Source organism: Caloenas nicobarica, chromosome 2 (genome assembly GCF_036013445.1).
Source record: "Caloenas nicobarica isolate bCalNic1 chromosome 2, bCalNic1.hap1, whole genome shotgun sequence".
Lineage (NCBI taxonomy): Eukaryota > Metazoa > Chordata > Aves > Columbiformes > Columbidae > Caloenas > Caloenas nicobarica.
In genome coordinates, this window is record NC_088246.1 from 32,805,310 (window position 1) to 32,826,459 (window position 21,150).

Consider the following 21,150-nt stretch of genomic DNA (forward strand, 5'->3'; position numbering starts at 1 on the left):
TCTCGCTATTTTGTGGTATATTCCTGAAATAAACAGTGGTACAGCTATTTGTCATGCATACTTATTACTCACTGGAAGCAATCATATCTTTCATCATTTATCCACAAAGAGCTGTTGTGCTGTGAATTGTAGATAGCTTCTACTGGTTTTTTGCATACCTGTCTGAGCAAATGCTGTCTGTTCTCTACTCTCACAGTAGAGCTTATGGCTCTGCTATCTGTAGTTTGCCATCAAAACTGCAAACAAACGTGGTGGGAAAATACTGTCTACAGATCAAAGTGCTTATAAATTAAACATGCTATGCAACAGGATTCAGGTGACAGACCATTTTCTAAGCTTTAGAAGGGGTTTGTAATGGAGATGATATTAAGTTGCACACAAACTACACTGAAGTTAGTGAAGACCCAGCTGTTTGCTAACAGCATAACAAAAAAACCATAGCAGTTTAATCCAATGAGGGATTAATTAATATGATCTGAAAAACAAATCATATGGTGGTTTTCAGAACAGAAACTGGCATGAGAGAAGACTTGTGAATATACAACACTGCACTGTAGTATTTCTGACTAAAGAATTATGCAATAGTCACAAAAACTGCTGAGGTATTGAGTTAATAGATTAAGCTGGTAGCTGAAAGTTTAAAAGTACAGTTTAGAAACCAGACAGACATTTCTTAAGATTGCTTCCAGAGGCCACAAATTCTTATCAATCCAAATATTAAGATGTAGTAGCAGGGACATTTCCAGTGTTTTCAGTCAGTTTTTAGTTTGTATATGCACAAACACAAATGTCCATATAAGACTGAGGTTCCAAAATGTCCATGTGAAGGAGGTTGCTCTCTCGGTGTGGATAAACATGGCATCTGCCATTAGATTTGTCACTGCCATTGCTCTGTCCCTGCAGAAAAGAGGCTCCCGCTTGGCCATGTGATACACATCAGTCCTTCTTTCCTAAATGTGCAGAGCTGAGTTACTTTCAGGGGACTGCCATAACCTGGAAAGTATTGGCAGACCGACTCTAAGCAGGGCTCTGCTGTGAGCATGGGTCAAAGCCGCGAGGAGAAAGGTTAGGAATTAACATAAAAGGCACAGATTTTCTTTCAAATGCATTTTATCTCCGTAAATGCTATAAAAAATTACAGATCTTTGTACATCTGTTTGACTGAAACCCAGCCCCATTTTTAAATGAGATGGGGTTAAACGCACGACTTCCCTCAGTGACTTTTCACCCATTTAAGCTTTATGAAAATATGCTTCTCGCAGTAGAATCATAGATTAGCAAAATAGTGTGAAATGGCTACTGGACTAAGAGAAGTGTTGTACTAGTGAGTACTCTGGTTGACAGCCAGCTGAAATTGGCCAAAAGATGTGAGCAAAATCTGTAGGAATTTCAAGTGAATGCAATAGGTATTTACTTGGGACCCTTATTTACATCTTTAGGCTGAAGAGAGACTTAAACCTCTTTGTCCTTTAAGATGCGTAACCATCACAGAAGAATACTGGCAACTGGCACATCAGTATAGATAAAGAGTTGGCAGACATGGATTATTTCAGTCCGGTTTACCCAAACTTCAAAGTCTACCATAGTTCAGTGGTTCGTTAGAGCCTTACATGAGTGGTTTGTATTCCTTTTCTGTTACCTATCTTAATAAATTCTGGGAAGTACTCATGCTCTGTCCCTTCTTCTCCAGGTCACTTATGGGAACTGCCTCTACTATGTGCCCCTTATGAATCCTGAAGGAAGATATTATTTCAGTTATTTCCCTGTCTCGCCATGTGTGATTGTGCCATAAAGCCACCTGTAATCAGGAAGGTACTGGGAGAGGACCCCGGCTGTAGTTGAAGGAAGACCAAGGGCGTGACTGCCACATGCCACGTCATTTGGTGGGGAATAGTAGAAAAGAGGGTACAACAGGTTGCCCAGAGAGGTGGTAGATGCCCCATCCCTGGAGATATTCAAGGCCAGGCTGGACGGGGCTCTGAGCAACCTGATCTAGTTGAAGATGCCCCTGCTCGTTGCAGGGGGTTGGACTAGGTGACCTTTGAAGGTCCCTTCCAACCCAAACTATTCTGTGATTCTATTATTCTATGAAATAGGGAAATTGGTGTTTTCAGTGGGGGAGCAGAGGCTTGTCTAGCATGAGGCAAAAACACCCGTGCAGACCCCTTCCTCACCCCATTGCCCCTTGTACGCAACCTCAGTGGCAGCCGGCCTCAGCAAAGCAGTTTAACAGCCCTGTGGCTGGCTGGCTGAGATTTCTTGCCAGATGGTTTTCTTTACTTAGACTGAAACTAGCTAAAGACTGTTAGCTTCATATCAGTGGCTCTGTCTTTCACATGCTGCAAGAGCAGTCGCTAAAGTGGCTGGGATATTGCTACTGAGAGTTGTCAACATCAGTTATCGTGGGCTATTTTTTGATCTCAAGTGGTGCTCCCATGCTCTAAGAGTTCTGCCTAATGTAAGAGTGGTTTTATCATTGCTGAATGAAGGCTGTTCCCAAGGCACGAGGCTACCAAACTTGACAAGTTTTAAAACAGTGTTCATATGGTGTTAATTGGCTTAATTGTATTCAATACAGGATTATGTTTTACTGAGTCACTGTGGGACGTAGGACTCATATTCATCCCTGAAGACATAATTCCTTGCGCTTGCTGCTTACGCAGCTCCTGCTTGTTACACAGCGCTCATACTCACTTCTTACAGGCTCTGATAACACATATTGGTTTATTAAGGCAGTTGGGGCTGTCGCTGGGCATATCTCATGTGACCGTCAGTAAGACTCACACCACACCTACTCAGAGTGACTTCAGCCAGCGTCTCACCTCCTTTCACAAGACCAGAGCAGGGAGCTCCTCCTTTTCTCCAGAGGGAGGGTTGTGACAGCTGATCTGTTCAGCTTGGGAAGGCTGCGAGAGCTGGGGGAGAGGGGATGAGCAGTTTACGCACAGCGTGAGGCAGCCGAGCTCCTCCAGGTGTAGCTTTAAGCTCATCTCAGATTTAGGAATAATTATTATACTTGGGCCATTTTTCTTTAACTTTCCACACTAATCGTTAACTGGAATGCTATATAAGAGAAATTATTTTATTCTATGATTGAATGGTTCTTTGTTTTGCAGCTCTTGGCGTGGCCTTACAGTTTTTGTTTCTTAATCCAGCTCTTTATATATGTGTGTATCTAAGGTTTAAATGTAAACTTCAAACAAAGTTGATGTTATCTTTGTTTTAGCTGTTCTTCCTTTATAGCTGAGTGTTTTACAATGTCAGACCCCAATGTTTCTGCAGCTTTTGACTGAATTGTATGTGTTTGTGGGATGTTTTAACAGTAAAATAGAAAGTATTAAAATTATCATGAATATAAAATTATAAGTATACTTATAAATTATAAATGTAACAATTTCAATAATTTCACTTTTAAGGATACTTTTCAAGTTATATTACTTTCAAGTAGGTTACTTGTTTTAATGGTATTCAGAGACACGGTGAAGTTTATGTTATGGCAAAAAGGTGTTTTGAGAATAAACCTTCATGGCTTTGTGTTTTTATTTTATTCTTCAATGGTGGTGCAAGTTACAGATTCCAAAAAGCCTAAGAAAACAGTTAAGAACATACTGTGCTAGCAAATGTAGGTATTTCAACACATTGATCATTTTACTCACCAATTCCAGTAGCATGTTGATACTTCTGTACTCAGGAGAGTGTGGTCAGTCCCTGGTGCCCATGGTCAGGGTGAGGACTGGAACCGCAGTCATTTAGCAGGAAGTTTATACTGGTTCAGACTGTGCCCTGGAATATTGGGTAGCCTACCATGGAAAAGGAAACCACAGGGAAGGGATGAAAGCAGCTCTGCGTGCCCAGGCCAGCGTGTACCCCTGGTTCAGTAAACCTACCATTAAAGTTTCACACTGCAAGGAGGTACCAGTGAATGTTTGGTACTCGAGAGTAGTACCTGGAGGTGGTGGTAAAGAGCTTATAAAGAGCATGGAAGGGATGCAAAATACACAGTATCTGTTCAAAGCACATGAAAAATCCACTGCATTTCACTGCATAATCTCCTTGAATATGGTTGTATTTGATTTTCTTCTGCTGCGGTTCCTTTGCTCTTTTGGCCGTCCATGCTGTGGTCCTCTGTATTCTTTCAGAAGTTTTATGTTTAACTTATTTTTTGCTGTAAATATTGCAGTATGAAACAGGACATTGGTTTAGTTTGAGCAGAAAATACTTTTATAATAAAACAAGAGTAATAACTATGCACAGGGTGGAATTGTAGGAAGTGGATTCCCTTCACTCTGCCTGGGTTTTTTTGTAAAGTACAATGTACAATATATCATCTTGGAATTACTTTAACATGGAGTCTGCTGTATTACAGGAAGGAAGAAGTGCTTTTAATCTGATGTGACACTAATAGGTGAAGGGACAATCGTTTTTCATGACATAGTTGCAAATCTGTTTCTTGGAAGAAGGTCAGTTTTGATATTTATTTATGAATGGTAAATTGGAAACTATAGTAGAATACAGTAATCTCAAATTATGAATTTTATCTTAAACACTTTTTAACTTTCTCCTCTCCTTTTTGGCAAGTTCATAGTTGGATCAATAGGTCCTGAAAGGCTGACTATATCAATGTCCATCTTTGAAGGTTTTAGTTTGGTTGGTGGGGTTTTTTGGGTTGTTGTTTTTTTTCTTTTTTTTTTTTCCTCTGGAAATAAAACTGTACCTACCTTATAGAAATCAGTCTTGCTTTCTTGAGACATACTTGGGTCTTTCTACACTTTGTTAATATGATTCTCATTTAGAAACAGGAACTGTGAAATGTACTGGGGAATAAATAGATCTCTTCTAAATAGTCATTGTCAAGGAAGAGCAAAGGAAGTGAATTGTGTGAATTCTTAGAACCGAGTAACGTTTATTTCAGAAAAAGACATACTTCTCAGATTGGGATGGCTTTTGCTTTGCAAGTAAGTTACTTTTTCTCTGTCTTCATAATACTGATAATGGGGAAATTTGTGGTGGTGCTTTCTGCAGATGGGAGGTTGCAGACGGCATTTTGGTAGCTATTTGAATGTACCCACCAGCTTGATATCAATATTGGAAAAGCCAACAGAGTTTTAAGCCTGGGTGGGCACTGCATTGAAGCTTGTGTCATGAGCCTGCCTGGCGTTGGTCAGGATAATCTCATGGCTGTAGCAGGGTTTTGAACTCAGAAATGTGGAACTGAACACACACATGGGGAAAACGTGCCCTGTCAGATCTCAGCAGAAGGCTTTATTTAAAGGGCTGGAAGGTTTAGTGGATAATTTTCCATCTAGTCTGCGTCTTTCACTTGAGGGAAAGGTGATCAACAGGTCCACATTGGAAAGGTAGAAGATAGCTCTGAAGAGGGTTATTGCCGCGCTGAGTTCTCAGAAATAATTGAGTGAGCACTATCTTCCCTGCTGTGCTCTGGAGCAGTTCCATGTGGGCAACCATTTTCAGGAACCGATCCAAGCCTGAAGATCTTTTGTGTAGTTTGCACACAGGTGCTTTCTTAGGACATTTGGACTTCAGCAGATAACTGTGTTATGTGGGATTTTCACTCAGTTCAGGAAGTTAAGAACCTTTAGCCATATTTCTGAGAAATTAGCAAGATTTTGTGTGTGCCTTCAGATGTTTCTGAAAGGCCATAATTGGATGAAAGTCATAAGGTGCTGTTTCAATGGGTTTTATTGAGGATTTGAATGTTAGGAGGTACAAAGTTTATTGATTTTTTTTTTTTAAATTTAATTTATTGTGGTATTAAACTGCGTATCTGGATGCATAGTGTCCTTTGGCTGGCATACAGGAATCAACAGCTGAATATCCTGTTGCCAGACATAGTTTTCCGTCAAAAATTACACTTTTCAATAAGCTGAATTTCAGGTGGGTGGCAGCAAAAAAAGTGGTTCAAAAAAGAGGATTTCAAATGATCCCTTATGATTTTCTTGTTAACTGTTCACTGAAATAGTTTGCTCCGTTGACAGAAAGGGTGATCCCACCCAATAACATTGGTGAGATCTTCACCTTATGCTGCGATAACGTGCTGTCAGTATAAACGTATTTGCACAAAATTGTATCATAGATGGCATACAGCCCTATATGTGATTGGTGACTAACAAAGAATCTGTGGTCTCCTTGTTCCAAGGAGTGCAGGATCTACAGTTGTTCGGCCTTGTGACCCCAAGTCATGCAGCTTTATGGCATTTGATTTCCATACCTTTTTAGAGCTGAGTGGTAAATACAGCATGGCACTGTCTGAAGTCAACCTCCTTGTAATTAGTGGTGAGATCTCAGCAACTCCATCTCAGTTTGCAACTAGTCTCCCCTTATCAGAATGTCCTCTAAGAAGAGATGAAGCAAGCTCTGTAAAAGGTGGTGCAAGTTTTGCAAATGGGTGCATTAGGAGGATAGTGGAGAGTGACATTTGTTCCTTTCCCATTTTTTAAGAGAGATCATATGCTAGTTTTTTATCATCTCTGGCATGGAAGGTGAGCTGTTCATTTTGCCTGTATTCAAAAGGCATTTAAGGTAAATCCTTGAGAAACCCTTTTGCCTGTGTGTTGATTATCACTTTCATTTGTCTTTTTTTCTTTGGCAGATGTGTGATTGGAAATGAAATGGAATTTTATGGGTGCATAAGTGAGCTCTTTCTGAACCAAGAGCTAGTCAGTTTTTCACTTTGGGACTCTGAGTTGTGGAGAAAGTGAAAGGTGGTAGTATTGGGTATCAGCTCTGCTTTGTGGTGTTTCATCAGGTGCATAGCTCTCCGTTGACAGAACAGCATTCACATACTTGGAATGAGTGAAATCAATGACATCTCCATTGTCGGTATTTCCAGACCTCCTTTCCTTCAGGTAGCCTGAGTTGTGGCCATTCTCTCCATATTTATGCTGTGTCCAAACCCTATTATTCCTTTACTTTTTGCAAAGTTCTGCTGTTCACAACTATGAGCAGCTCATGGTTGTGTAGATTCTGTGGTAGTTCTAGGAAATGGTGGTTTATGTTGGTGAGTAGGGGGAAGTCCGTTCATGTGATATATTCTTCACCTTCACGTCCTAAGACATTGCATGAAACATGCTTTATGGAAATACTACCCTGGTCTCAGTGTTCATGTAATTAATTAAGGTATACAGTCAGCAGAGGGAGAATTCTGGACCAAGGTTGGCTAGAGGGCAATCTGTAACAGTGTAGAAATTTCATTTCAGGTATTCACTATCAGATCCTAATCAAACGAAGAAAACCGAACACAAGCATATCTAAAAATTACTGTAAATAACCTCATTAGCCGAAATAAATTCCTGTTTCTTAACAGCATAACTCTAAGAAATATAAATGGCATAAATTTATGTTAAAAAAACCCCAAAACACAGAAAGTGAAGCTGTACTTTCTGGATGCATCAGAAATTACTTGCATTTTGTTCTTAATTGTTTTAATATGTTTCATTATAATATTTTCAATAAACTAAAAATATTGAAAATCACTTCCTGGTAGCTTTTGAAATACTTTGAGTAAGAGGAAAGCTCAAAAGTAGTCAAATTACTGCAATCAAGAGGAATTTTTAAATTTCTGAGAAAGAAAACTGATCATATTGAACATGAGAAGCTAGTAAAGGACTTAGCTACAGCTAAGATGCTCTTTTCAATCTTTTGATTCCAGTTTGTCTCTTGTTAAAGTGTATGGGTTAATGACTTCTGTGTGGTACCACACTCTCTCAGTGCTTTGCCTTAAAATCACTATTACAGACTTGCCATGGAAAACTTTAAATTAGTTGTGGTGCCTTCTCCAAGTCCTTAACATGCAATGCCTGATGCAAGAATTCCATAAAATATTGTTAATGCCGTCTCATTGATCACAAAAACTTCTGCTTAAAGTGCAGAAACCGAGCACTTACTTTCACGTTGCCTCTTGTATTGCAGAATTTTAGTTTATGATGACATGTCCAGCCAGGTTCAAAGGCTCAGTCAACAGGGCTAAATGTGCTTCTTACTGCAATGTGCAAAGATTTGTTCATCTTAGTTCTGATGAGAGGGAACTTCTGCTCGGAATGATTAATCTGTTAAGTGGAGGGCAGGGGTTTCAATATGACTAAGGTTTATTTAAATGATTAGGATTCTCAAAGGACCCAAAGAGTTTCTTGAAGAATAGTTTTGAGTGCTTGGCTCCATTCAAGCAGTCAGTCCAGTGTGCATGTTCCAGGCCTGATCTGCAGCTTCTAAAATTTGAGTTTGAAATTTGAGAAGAGTTCCCACTGATTTTTGTAGGCTTCTTAATAGGAAATTTAATTTCTGGAAAAGCTTGCTTTTGAAAGAATCTCTTATTTGAGACTGAAGAAATGCCCACTGGTTTGACTGACTTTCTGCGTGTCAGATGAGTTGAGATGACAAGAGAAACAACCAGCCCACTAGTAAGAAATGGACCTACTGAAATGTGGAAAAACAAAAATGGGTAATAACTTTTGGATTTCCAGTTTTCTGAACTGCACTTGCTAAGTGGAATCAGAATTGTGTAGAATTTTTCTATGGCTGTTGTTTCTTTTGACATAACAGATTAATTCCTTAGAAGTGTTTCATTTCATTTCATTAGTTTCTGGAATATTACAGAATGCAGAACCATTTTTCAGTATTTATTTAGAATAATAGTAATGTAAAATACCTCGAGCCGATGTACTGAGAAAGTTGCCATCATCTCAATAATTCCTATAGTTTGATTTTCCAGTGCTGAAAAACTACCAAGGCAAATGTTTGGCAGAGTAAGTAGAAATATTGGTTTCTTTCCTGTAGTCACCATCTTAAGTCCATAACTCTACTTGCTGATTAAGGTGACTAAATCGTAAATAAAGTGAAGAAAACCTGCTGTATTTACAGTTTTGAGTTGAGCTAGCCTATATCTGAAACAGACTTATGAGTATGATAGTGACTTGAACTCAAATAAAGTTGGATAGAAATATGGCTATCGTTTTGATGATGTCAGTTATTAGGTTTTGATTCCTTAAAATTTTATTCGTTTGAAGTCATACGGGAAAAGTACACTACCAGGAATTTTGTTAATGAACACCTGAAGCAAAAAAGGTAATTTTCTTATCTCAAGGAACAGAATCCCAATTCTTTTTTTTTCCTAATGTTTGGTATCCACATATATCTGGATATAAAGTACAGTATTTGTTAGAACTTTCTTCCCATCTCAGTGCTTTTTCTGTTCATCCTGTCGACCTGACAAAACAGATTGACTCCCTCTGGTGGCTGAAGTCTGATCTCTGTATTCTGGAGGGAGCCTTTCAGAGATCTTTTTAGTCTGGGGAGCACGAATCATGAATAATATTTTCTAAGTTTAGTGCTGCCTCATTATGAAAACATAGAAATATCTTTTCTTACTGTCATATAGAATGCAATGTTAGTGGTAAGTTGCTTTTGCTGTCTGAAATATTTTGAATTCGTGGCAGATGTTTACAGCACATGTTTTCAAGTAGATAGTCAAAGTCAACAAAATATGGACACAGTAGGGGTGGAATAATTTACTGCGGTGAAGAGGAAAAATAGGAAACAAGGACTTTAGATAAATAGTGTAATAGTGATGATGCTAAATATGTCACAGAATTACATGAATAAGTTGTTACATACCTAGCTTGGGACTTTTTTTCAGCTCAAGAACATTATTTAATTTTAGAAGTAAACATCTCAAAGTTTGCTTTGGCCAAGACACCCTTTTGGGAAAATGGAAGAGTTCTGCATTAGTTAGATTACAACTGTGAACCTGAGATGTCTGTCTCCTTTTTTCAAGTAATTGCCCCATATCCCACATGGCAGAATATGAGAGAGAGACTTTTTGTGATTACTTACTGCAAATGATTATGGTTTGGATCTATATGATATAAAACTGCAACTGTCTTCACATTAATGAGAAAAAAATCCAAGTGAGCATTTTGGAAGATTGGCATTTTCTTGCTTGTGAGTTCATAATGCTTTTTGTATGTTTTATGTAATCTCGTTTACTGGAGTGCCTGCCTTATGTAATGCCTTAGTAATGGAAATGAGGCCATCTGCATGGTATTCAAGGTTGTTCCCTGAAAGATATACTCTGTCTGCACCAGAAAATAGATTAAACCAAGAACTTTAAAACCTTCACAACCCTTTCATCAAGCTGAGAGGGATCTTCCTCAGAAACTCCCCCTTTCTTTAGAGCATCCCATCTTCTCTGCCTATTGACGTTGTTATCCATCCACTTTTGGGGCTTGACTGCTGCATAATAATCCCATCAGATGTATTGCCATTGTTTGTCCCTTTTCATATTCTGTCACTCCTAATTCAGTTCTGCAGTCTAATAAACTCTGCCTTCTTTCCTTTGCATCATCATTGGGACCATATATTTTCCTTTCATTTCTCCTGCCTTACTCATAGTGTTTTCTCCATGCATGCTGTAATCTCTTCTACTTCTAGGTATCTGTAATCCAACAGGTAGCCTTCTGAAAAATGGCAAGCCAGTGCTCTAGTATTATTTATTCATTTTATTTCAGTCACTATGCAAATATACTAGGTGTTTTAGGTGAGCAGAGGAAGACAGACTCCCCTGACTATCCTGCAGTCCAAGGCAACATGGTACAAAGGGAAGCAGAATAGGAAAAAATGTATAACACAAACAAATGTGTCTTTGCTAGTAAACATCTGCAATTGTTAGTTTTGCATAGGATACGTAAGAGTTTTATTTCTGAGCTAGCACAGTAAGTAGTATTGTGTTGCCAGTCCCTGACTGGCATCCCATTTAATCTCCCGTTAGAAAGATTCTTTGGAAGGTGTTGTTATCCTTCTGTTGGATTTTTCTCCTCCTCTGTGGGAGATTTCAATTCTGACCTCCCTTTTTCTGTGCTGGGGATCAAAACCATTTTTAGCCCCATGCTTGCCAAAGAGCAGGACATTCCATAAATATTTATTAAAAACATTGGAAAAATAGAAGGTGGTTCTTGATTTCCTGAGTATAATAGAGAGGCTGTGAGCTTATTAAGTTGCATGTATGTTATAGTTTTTGCTATGCAGTAAAAAAGAAGAGAAAAGAACACCCTAAATATTGTATCATCTTGTGGAGCACATACAGCTACAAAAATTTTAAAAAAAAAATAAAAAAAAATAAAAGAAGGCAAACAGAAAAAAATAGGAACTGGAAAATATTATTTTCAATGCATTTTTGGAGTCAGTCATCTTTTTCTGTAACGTACAATGTTGCCAATAGTTCCTTGAAAGATTTGCACTGTATCTTGCCTTCCAAGGGTTTCTTTTGGAGCACTGGCTTTCACACTCCTGAAATAGCAAAGCTATTTGGGGATACTTTTTCAGCAAACCTCCACCCACTGTGTAATTTGCCTGAGCACACTGCCCAGTGACACTTCAGCATATACCTGCTGGCATGCCAGAATGGTAGCTGTTTACTTTTGATATTCTCACTTTGAGGAAGAGCTTTTTCCCGTCTCCTCTTTCTCTGTGTCATCCACTTGGGATTAGAGTATGGTATCCCTACTGTTGGGAATTATTCAGCAGGTGTAAACTCAACATTGCCACCAGTGTGCCTGCAGCATTCACAGGTGGAGAAGAGGTGAAAGGAAAGTGAAAACCATATGTTCTGGATGTATTTGGTACCACTTGTAGCAGCCTCATATTGTCTTGGGTTGAGGCAAAAGCTGTAGAAGGTCTCTAGAAGCCCTTATGGTGTCCTTTCAGTCATCCTTAGGAACCTGGGGGACTTTGTACACTGTCTTTTAATGTATAATAATACTGACACAATTAAAATCATATTGACTTTCTCACATGTATGTAGCTGCTATTATTATTAAAAAGGGAGGTGAGAGGAATCTGTTGTGTCATGTCTGCTCTTTGCTTTTTCTTAGCATTTCAGGATATGATGCAAGAATTACATGTGTATGCAAGTGCATACCCACAGGTTTATATCACTCATGCTTTCATTTTAATTAATTTTAAGGCCTTAGTGAAATGACCAGCAGATAGTGGTAAGCTGGCACCTACTGATTTGGAGACATTGCACCTACTTAGCTCTCCAGCCGCTAAGCGGTGCTACCACCAAACCAAACCTTCTTCAGTCTTCAGCGTGATCTGGCTGACAGTGGTACTGACCCATGCATAGAAGATACTCAGCCAAAATAATGCTATTTTACATTCTTCCCTGTTGTTTCTTGTGCACACATGCCACAGGGCAACCACATTATGGTCAAATAGGCTAACCCAATACCAGGTATCAACAGCATAATTAACCCTGATATATTATCATTATTTAATAGTTTCACCAGTATGTCATAGGTTTTGGAACTGAGAAGAAAGTTACATAGAAATTCTATATTTTTAACTATATCTACATTTATATCTACATTTATCTTTGTCCTGTTTTTATCTTGCCTGTAGCAGCAGTATCCAGAGTTTAGGGTCTTTGGATTCCTATGAAAAGGCATTTTCTGGAAAGTGAAAATGTGCCTATATGCTGATGGGTGTAGGGAATGCATGTGTTAAGAGTTCTCCTAGCTGAAATATAAATAAAGTAATTCAGAAACCCAAATATAGCTCTGCTTGGATTTCTTGATAACAGATCATCCCAAGTTTGAGTTTAAAAGTGTTTCACATTCTGATGTGATTTATTAGGCGCTTTTGCCTTTATTACTGTGACAGAAGTGGTTGGCCTGATATTTGCATGAACTCTGCCAGACTCATAAGTGGAACTCCTGCTTGTGTATTCAGTAGAGAAGAAACAGCAAACACTATAACATTTTAAAACTTCTGGGCTATAACTACTTATATGGCATTTATGTTTGTGTTTATTATGACTGTTTGACTCAAAAGCCTATTTGCAGAGAAGGAATCTGATTTTAGTAAATCAATATAATAAAGCCTTTGATTTTTTACAAAAGCCAGCTAGCTGTAACTTCAGTGTTGGTATTTCAAGGCCTCTCACTGATATTTTAGAAGTTTGTGGTTGTTTGAGCTTCCTTTCTAGGCCCTGGGGAAATAAGAGAATGGTAAATCAAAGCCCAGACCACTGTTTGCATTTATTTTACTTCTCATTATGACATGTATGCAAACACTTAAAAGAAATAGGGAAAAGGTATAATCATGATAAGATCCCTTTTATAGAAGAAAGGGGAATACGTTTCTAGTATAATTTATTACACGTCTCCTTAATACCATAAACTCAATTGAGTTTATGATCAACATCAGGTTTGACAGTTCATTTATACTTCTAATTCAGTGACACTACTATTTAAAATTATTACAGACTCTTGAAGGATAATCCAAGAAAATAACTGGAAAGTATTTTCTCTGATCTGAAATGTGTTTTAATTTCTTGTGCTTTTCCTTTCCAAGCGAGGAAGTTTTAAAGTACAAATTGCAGTCAAGTACTTAACTGCCATGAAAAGCCATGGTGTTGCTTTTGAAAAAAACCTTCCATTTGCATTTGCTGTCTTCTTTCTGCTTCCTTTGCCTGTGACAACCAAAATCCAGACTATGGCTGAGAAATATAATTAATAAAAAATATCTAATAACATTCAGTGAAATCTAAGTGACACTTTTTTCAGCTTGGATGCATCCTTTAGCATAATTGTGAGAGTGGAGAAAATTTTCTTTTGATTTTAAATATTGGAAAAAAGTTTTATAAGTGTCATCCTAAATCTGGATGCTTTTGTCCCCATATTAAAATGAGATGCTCTCAAGACCATCTTCTTTCACCCCTGTACTTGTGAGAGAGATTCTGCATCAAGCTTCTCAGGTGGTATAAAGAGACTTTGCCTGTATTGAGGTTAACAGAGGAATGACAGATTATACCAACTGAAAATTGAGGTGTACAAGATTTTACCCAATGGAGCTGGGATGATAAAAGCATCCCATGGGAGGTAACCTAACCTTTAACAGTTTATTGAGCATCTGACTTGTACTTCTGATGCCACTAGTTATTCTTAAAGTTTCATGTTCTCACTCCTGCAGTCTCCTGTGCTCGTCTTGTCGTGGCACAGCTGCCTCAGAAAGCTGTGAGCCGCCTCTCCTCTGGGCAGCGGTCTCCACATTAGGACATTTTTCTGCAAGTCTGAACACCGAACAATTGCTGTAGTAGTTTGCGTGCCAAACTCCATCCTCTTCAGTCGCGGCTATTCAAAAACACGTTTCTTGCCGCATTTCCCGGCGTCCTCACGACGGACACATTGCTCCGCTGTTAGCTCCTTATTTACCCTGGCAGTGAGGCCAAGCGGTGCCGCCCAGCCAGGGCGCCAGGCCTGCTCTGGGGTTACAGCCTGAGCAACGCTCCTGTCACGCTGCTGCTCAGCGCAGAAGGAGACGAAATTTTAGCTCCTTCCCCAGTGCTCCATCTCTGGCTGGCTGCTTGTGTCTTATTGCCTGGCCGGTCCTTTTCTGCCCCATCTCCTGCCAGTTAGTTTGTGTCTCACCCGACTGCCAAAGTTTCCCTCCTACCCTCTGTTCCTTATTCCTGCAACTTTCGGCCTACTGTGGTGTTCCATTCTTTCAATCTTTTCAGTGATTTTTTTTCAATCTATGTTCAAAGACATTGCTGTGGCTTTTCAGGTGTTGGTGCTTTTCAAGTCCTGAATGAGGTGGCACATAAATCTGGGGAATGCTAGGTTTAAAATGGAAAGTAAATTTAAGTATTATCTTCATTGGGTTCAGGGTGATATCTTCCACTCTTTCCACCATTTAGAGCTTTTCTGTAAATCCTTTAGTATTCTGATTATGCCATGATTGACTGGTGACTAATCCTGCAAAAAATAATGTTTTTCACTTTCTTTGAATGAAGAGACCAAATGGAAGCAGTTTCTTTTAGACTAAAATGTGCAAAACTCTTTCTGGTTTGTTTTCATTTTATGAAAAGCATATGAAAAATAAGAAAAGTACTGTACAAGTTAGTAATAACTTCAGGTGGCCTGTGTTTTTTGCAGAGCAGAGTTCAAAAGAGTACCACCAGTATAAACAGCTCTCCTGTTCTCTCTTTTCTTGGTAATACTTCACCGAGTTGATGTCTGGAGTAACGTGTGGCCATTTCTTGGCAGAATAATTCTTCTAGATTTTACTTGCTTTTGTCTGTTTTCAGGAATAGGCTTTTATTGCCTAATACTGAAATTGCTGGTTGGAGGGGCTTGTCATCTGTGTCTTGTCACATGTAATTTTAGTTTAGCATTCCAACTTTTGTAGTCCTCCTTGCTCACTTCATAAACCTTAACTGCTTCTGCAGTAAAAGGTTTCCCTGGATGACCAAGCAGGATAAAGAGCCTCACCAGCTCATGCTCCATTCCTCTCTCCAGCCTTACTTACTGTCCCACCCCAACAGCATAACTGAGAAATTCCTTTGGGAATTTCTTGAGTCCTTGCAATCCCAGTAAATTCACACTGTTCCTCTAATGTAAAAAGAGTAAATGTACTAGAGATGTTCTGGGAAGCAAGTCTACCAGAATTATTCTTCATTGCATCTCAAATAAAGAATGTCGACTGATGGCAGCAACCCTTGTTTAAGTTCCTACTTTTAAAGATGTCATAAATGTCTGTCAAGAAAAGTAACTGCCAAAAAAAAGAAGATTGTCCCTCTTGGGAGATGATGGTAAGAAAGTGGGTTGTTTTACTTTCTGATATTTTCCTCTAACACTTGTGATTTGGAAGATTTGTGTATTGTAATATATCAAAAATTCAAACTAGCCACTAGAAACAAAGCTTGAAATGCCATCTCTGAGTGACTTACATTTTTTCAGTGATTTCCTTTTTAAAGAATAGTTTCAAGAAGCAAAGCCTCAGGATTAAAACAAACTATTTTACCTCATTTTACATACACTTCAAGCACCTAAATCTACTCAACAAGCATGCCATTTTACAAGTATCTTATTTTCTTTCCACAAAACATGAAAAGCACTGCGGGAAGTGCCGACTGTGGAATATAATTGCTATGGATGTTCTTCTGAGACTATTTTTGTTGTTATGTTTCGTGATAAAGGCAATTGAGTTTTTATAGGAAAAATAAATACATATGCCTTTTGCAGTGTGTTGTAGCTGAAAATTAAATATTTTTCTACTCGAATTTTGGCATATTTCCTGGAATCACTGAGCTTTCAGTGATGTTTTTAGTTAATATTCTGTAGCCTACCGTTGTATTCACCGCAGCTAACATGAGCTTGGAGAGTTTGTCTTTAGTTAACCTTAGAGAGGAATCCCAGGCTTGCTCCGTAGCCAGCAGAGCTGTTGGGAAGAATCTCCTCCAGACTGTGGTGGAGACAGTGCAGGCAGAGTCCTGCTACAACATCACTCCACTGGTGATACTGGAAATCCTGCAAAACAAGGGTCCTTAAAGTGAAGTTAGCCTTTATCAAGCTCTGATTAATATTTTCTTTCACTATCCATCCTTTTCCTTCTTTGGCAAATATCTTGATGAATCCTGTTGTTAAAGTTCATCATCCCACTGCTTCCTGCGATGTTTGGAAGTCGAAGGCACTGATTAGGACATTCCTTTTCTACCTGAAAAATATCTATATTCTTCTGTGGGGTGTGGCGGAACATAAAAAGCCCAGTTGAAAATAAATATCCTGCATCACCTTTGCAATTTTGACACTTAAAATTGTGTTGGGCTGGTGGTGGGGAAGATGCTTCAGCTAAAAGTCAAATCTTTTAAAGACACCGATTCTGATTCTCAGCTCCATGACACATTTTTCACACTGATGTGGCTCCACAGGGCTGCTTTGTCTCTTTGTTGTCAGCTGGTAACAAGTAAGAGTGTAAATGCCTTGTGGCATTAGGACCACCTAACAGACAGTAACAAACCGTTCAGTTTAATTGCTGATTTTATACTTACTTGTTTAGAATAACTTAGTTGATGAGGTTGACTGTTATCCAGCTCACTATTATCTAGTACAGTTTTAAGACAGTAATTACCCTCAAAAGTTAGTATTTGCTATGTCAGCAGCTATTAGTAATGTTGGCGCTAACCTTACTGTTAGCAGTATTTATGCCAGGAAATAACTGTGCGTCTTTATTTGTCAGTAAACATTAGCATTTAAATGACATGAAAGAATCTGTATTAATGAGTTCGAGTCTCTAGAACTACCTTAATGTTTATTAACATTTAAAGAGGAGGCAAAGTTGAACTTAAATAGATATTCTGGTGCTAGATTTATTATTTGAGTGTGTGAAAATTTTTGAAAATGTGTATCTTACCAAACTGAGCCTGATTTCAGTTGTACATTTTACTAATAGTGAAAGGAAATTTCCATTGTTAGAAAAATCTGGAGGCCTCCCCTCACGAGAAGTGCTCTGAAAATGCAGAAGTGGGATGCTCATCAGAGATGGGAAGTACCACCAGCCTGCATCACCCTGCAGACTTGCAGGGATTGATTTGTAGCCAGTATCTGCAAAATAAACTGCAGGGTTCAGTTTGCAAGCACTATTGTGAACCAAACCCTGCAGGGTTCATTTTGCAAACACCATTGCGAACCAGAGCCTGCAGGGTTTGCCCAGCTCCGGTTACTATTATTGCTCCGAGTAAGGCTTATTATCCTGTCACAGAAGATGTAAGAAAATCCATCTCTCCACTTTAAACATGATAAGCCTTTGTCACCTACAATGCAATTAATGTTAAAAATAGAAGAGTGCCGATGATAAGATTATGGCTTGCAGGCAATGAGCCGTTGTCCAAGTACCGGAGACTTATCTGGAGGGGCCAGTCAGCCAACGCGGTTTGCTGTCAGTTTGCTGATTGCCATTTCTCTCCTGAGTTTGATGAAATATTCATGTCTTTGCTCTGCTCTCTGCAAGCACTATTGATTTCTTGTATAAACGCGGCTATATTTAGTCTAGACAAATGGAATGTGGATTGCTGCTGAATAAATGGGATGAAAGGTTGGGGGTTTGCCTGTCCGTTTCTCTTGGTCTGTGGCAATTATTTATAATCAAGAGTAGTTTTTGTAACTTAAAGGTGATTTTTTATAATTTAGTGATCAGACTCAGAACAAAAGTAAGCACTTAGGCACAGTCATTCTGTTGGGATAGGAGGTTAAGAAGGCAAATTATGCTCTGAGGTTTACAGTAAGTTACTAGGATTTAAAAAAAAAGGCCCAGAAAAATGTGTGTTTCCAGAATTTTGAGAAGAAAAGGTTAAGGTTAGTTGAAGAGATTTGGTGCCTTACGTCGTCTTTTTGAAAAACCTTTTGCTAATAGATATTATTGTACAGTTAGAATTCCCTTCTGCGCATTCGCTGGAGTTTCAGCTTCTGCTGCTTCCACTTTGCTGCTCCTGCTTGCTGGAGTATTTCTCTGTTTCATTTTTGTTTTCTCCTTGAAACAAACACAGCTGTAGCAGAGAAAAAGGAGAAAATACACTTAAAATCTTGTTTTCTAGTCATTTCTGACAGCATGTTTATTTTCAGCTAGTAATCTTATTTTCCTACGAAAATAGTGGAGCAGTAGGAACATGAGCGAATGTGTTTGTGTTCCACTGTCCTCTCGTGGATGGAATCAGAACTGCTGAGCTTGAGCAAAGACCCTCTGCCACTATTTATTTTCCTCTTGCAGAAACGTCACTTGCTAGTTTTTTGTTCTTTTCAAAGAGATAAAGTTACACTCTGTCTCTTTACTTAATATGAAGACCATAAGCTTTACAAGTGTTGTAGTGAAAATGAGCAAATCTTGCTCTCTCTTCCTCTGCTTTTTAGTCCCTTCAGTTTAAATCAAGAGGTGGAAAAACATAGGATTCTTCATTAACTACATTAGTGTTTATTTGACAATATATACCACTACTGCAACAACTTAGAATAAACCAAGATGTTTTCGTTTTCTTGTAAGATACGTATAGCATATTATGTATGTCTAATCAACTCCAAGCACAATGGTCACTTTTCAAAAAGCTGTATTAAAACTTTTCATTTTTGTGTCAAATTATGTTCCTATAATTTTATTACTCCTATGTGTTTGCCAGCTGTATTTACACGCAGTAGCTTTGTAGCATTGGATAGATGTTCATCCCCAGCAAATCTACACACTAGCTTTGGAAAATCTCTTGCAATGCAGTGAGAACTGGAAGGCCTTCGTCTTACTCCGAAGAAGTGGTCTTTTTGTTAAGCATTAATAGTGCCTAGGAGATTCTCACTAAATATTGCTCTGTTAGGCTCTGACATGGCTTTAGCACTGGTTATTTGTTAGTCTATTTAGCAGAATATTAATCTGAGAGTATTTGTGCAGAGAATGGAAAGAAAGGGATAAAATATTCTGTAAAATCTCCAGCTACTAGTAGGAATGTCTGAAGTTTGCATACAGCGTAGATTGCATAAGTATTTTGTTAGGTTTGTCCATTGAAGATTAATAGGTCTTTTCCCCAGTAGGAGTGATCCCTATTCTCCTTCTCCAGTTATATTTAATAAATACACGTTTTGTTGTTTTCCTCCCACAGTGGATGTCAAGTCGGAGGTTCCCGTGGGATTAGAGCCTATCTCACCATTAGACTTGCGAACTGATCTCAGGATGATGGTTCCCATGGTGGACCCAATTATGCGTGAAAAGCAGCTACAGCAGGAACTGCTTCTGATCCAGCAGCAGCAGCAAATTCAGAAACAACTGCTGATTGCCGAGTTTCAGAAGCAGCATGAAAACCTGACCCGCCAGCATCAGGCCCAGCTCCAGGAGCACATAAAGGTAGCAACATTTTTCATTTATCCTTCACTTTATCTGCAAACTAAATATGCCTAGGCAGACATGAAAAGGGAACATGCCTGAAAGGTTTGCTGTGGCAGAGATAGCTTTTGAGTGCTTATTTCTCTGTATTTGGGTGATAAAAGCCTTTTCAAGCAAAAACTCCTAGCACCTTCCAGCAAGTTGCTCACAGCAGACCAAGCCACTATGTCCACAGAAAAATCAAACTACCTATTTTACAAAGCTGTGTTTTCAGCCAGACTTCAATATGGCTGTCCTTTCTGCATGTGCAGTTTTGAGTATATTAAAAGACTGCTTTTTTGGTCTGCTGTTTGAGTTTGTGCCCACAAATCAAATTGATAGGCAGGTGTATAATATTTGAATTTGTAAAATGGGGCAGGCTGCCTCATGTAATGTAAAAAGAAAATGATTTATGGGATTACAACCACTATAGTAGGATTGCTGTAATGGATTTTGACCGGAAATTTATCATCTGGCCTTTTTTTTTCATTTTTTCTTTCTGATCTAATTGCCATTATGCTAAGCTTCAGCTTGATGAAGCTGACAAATGCAGCGGAGCACAGCAGCCAGAGCTGGGTGATGCACTGGCAAAGAACCCTGTGCAGTTTCCAGGCATTTTTGCCAAAAGAGAAAGAAGTGAAACTAGAGCAGCAGGCTGCTACCTGGCATTAGAGCTCATTTTAGTGACAGCAGTGCACTGTCCCACTTAAAAGGCGGGGGAAAGTTGTTCAAGAGGTGAAAAGAAGTGCAAGCGCAGAAGCAAGCACTGATATTCAGTTATTCAAGGGGCTTGTTTTGGCCAGGACTGACCTAGAAAACACTGCAAACTGCACTTTCTCATGTCTTTTTGTTATGTGCAAGTTACAACAGGAACTCCTAGCCATTAAACAACAGCAAGAACTCCTCGAAAAAGAGCAGAAACTGGAGCAGCAGAGACAAGAGCAGGAACTGGAGAGGCATCGCCGGGAACAACAGCTTCCTCCCCTCCGAGGCAAAGAAAGAGGCCGAGAAAGTAAGAGCCAATGTACCATGAATCCTAATAAGAAATGAATCTATTCCCCTTTTCTTTTTCCCAGCTGAAGTGAACAACAGGAAATCTGAAGGAAGCCTATTGCTTTGTGAAATATGCAACTAGAGAAGTCAAGGCTGTACTTGCAGAGAGGCAGAGCCACCTGTCGCACCCACAGAAACCCACTGCTGGTTTGTGTGCAGAGTCGGAGGACTGTAGGAAAGCGTATTTTGACAGACCTGTGTATATGCCTCTCAAGAATCTAGCTCTTTTTATAAAAAGGGAGGGAATCTGAAAACCTAAAGCTTCACTTCAGAACCTCTCTCTAAAGAGTTTATTTCCCAATACAGAAAGTGCTACAAAACAGGAAAAAATCAAATTACTTGCTGATTAACTATTTTGAGCATTGTTTCAAGACTGAAAATATAACAAAATACTCAAAATAT

General features: G+C 38.9%; 1 protein-coding gene across 3 annotated transcripts in view; it reads left to right on the forward strand.

Annotated features, from left to right (window-relative positions):
• Positions 1-21,150, forward strand: part of HDAC9 (histone deacetylase 9) — a 280,108-nt gene that overhangs the window by 33,598 nt on the left and 225,360 nt on the right. For 2 of the 3 annotated variants that reach the window (XM_065627268.1, XM_065627266.1), the window contains exons 2-3: positions 19,436-19,677; positions 20,557-20,707. In XM_065627268.1, the coding sequence (XP_065483340.1) occupies positions 19,436-19,677; positions 20,557-20,707 (393 nt within the window). The remainder of the gene's footprint in view (positions 1-19,435; positions 19,678-20,556; positions 20,708-21,150) is intronic. The other variant, XM_065627267.1, reaches the window with a different exon arrangement.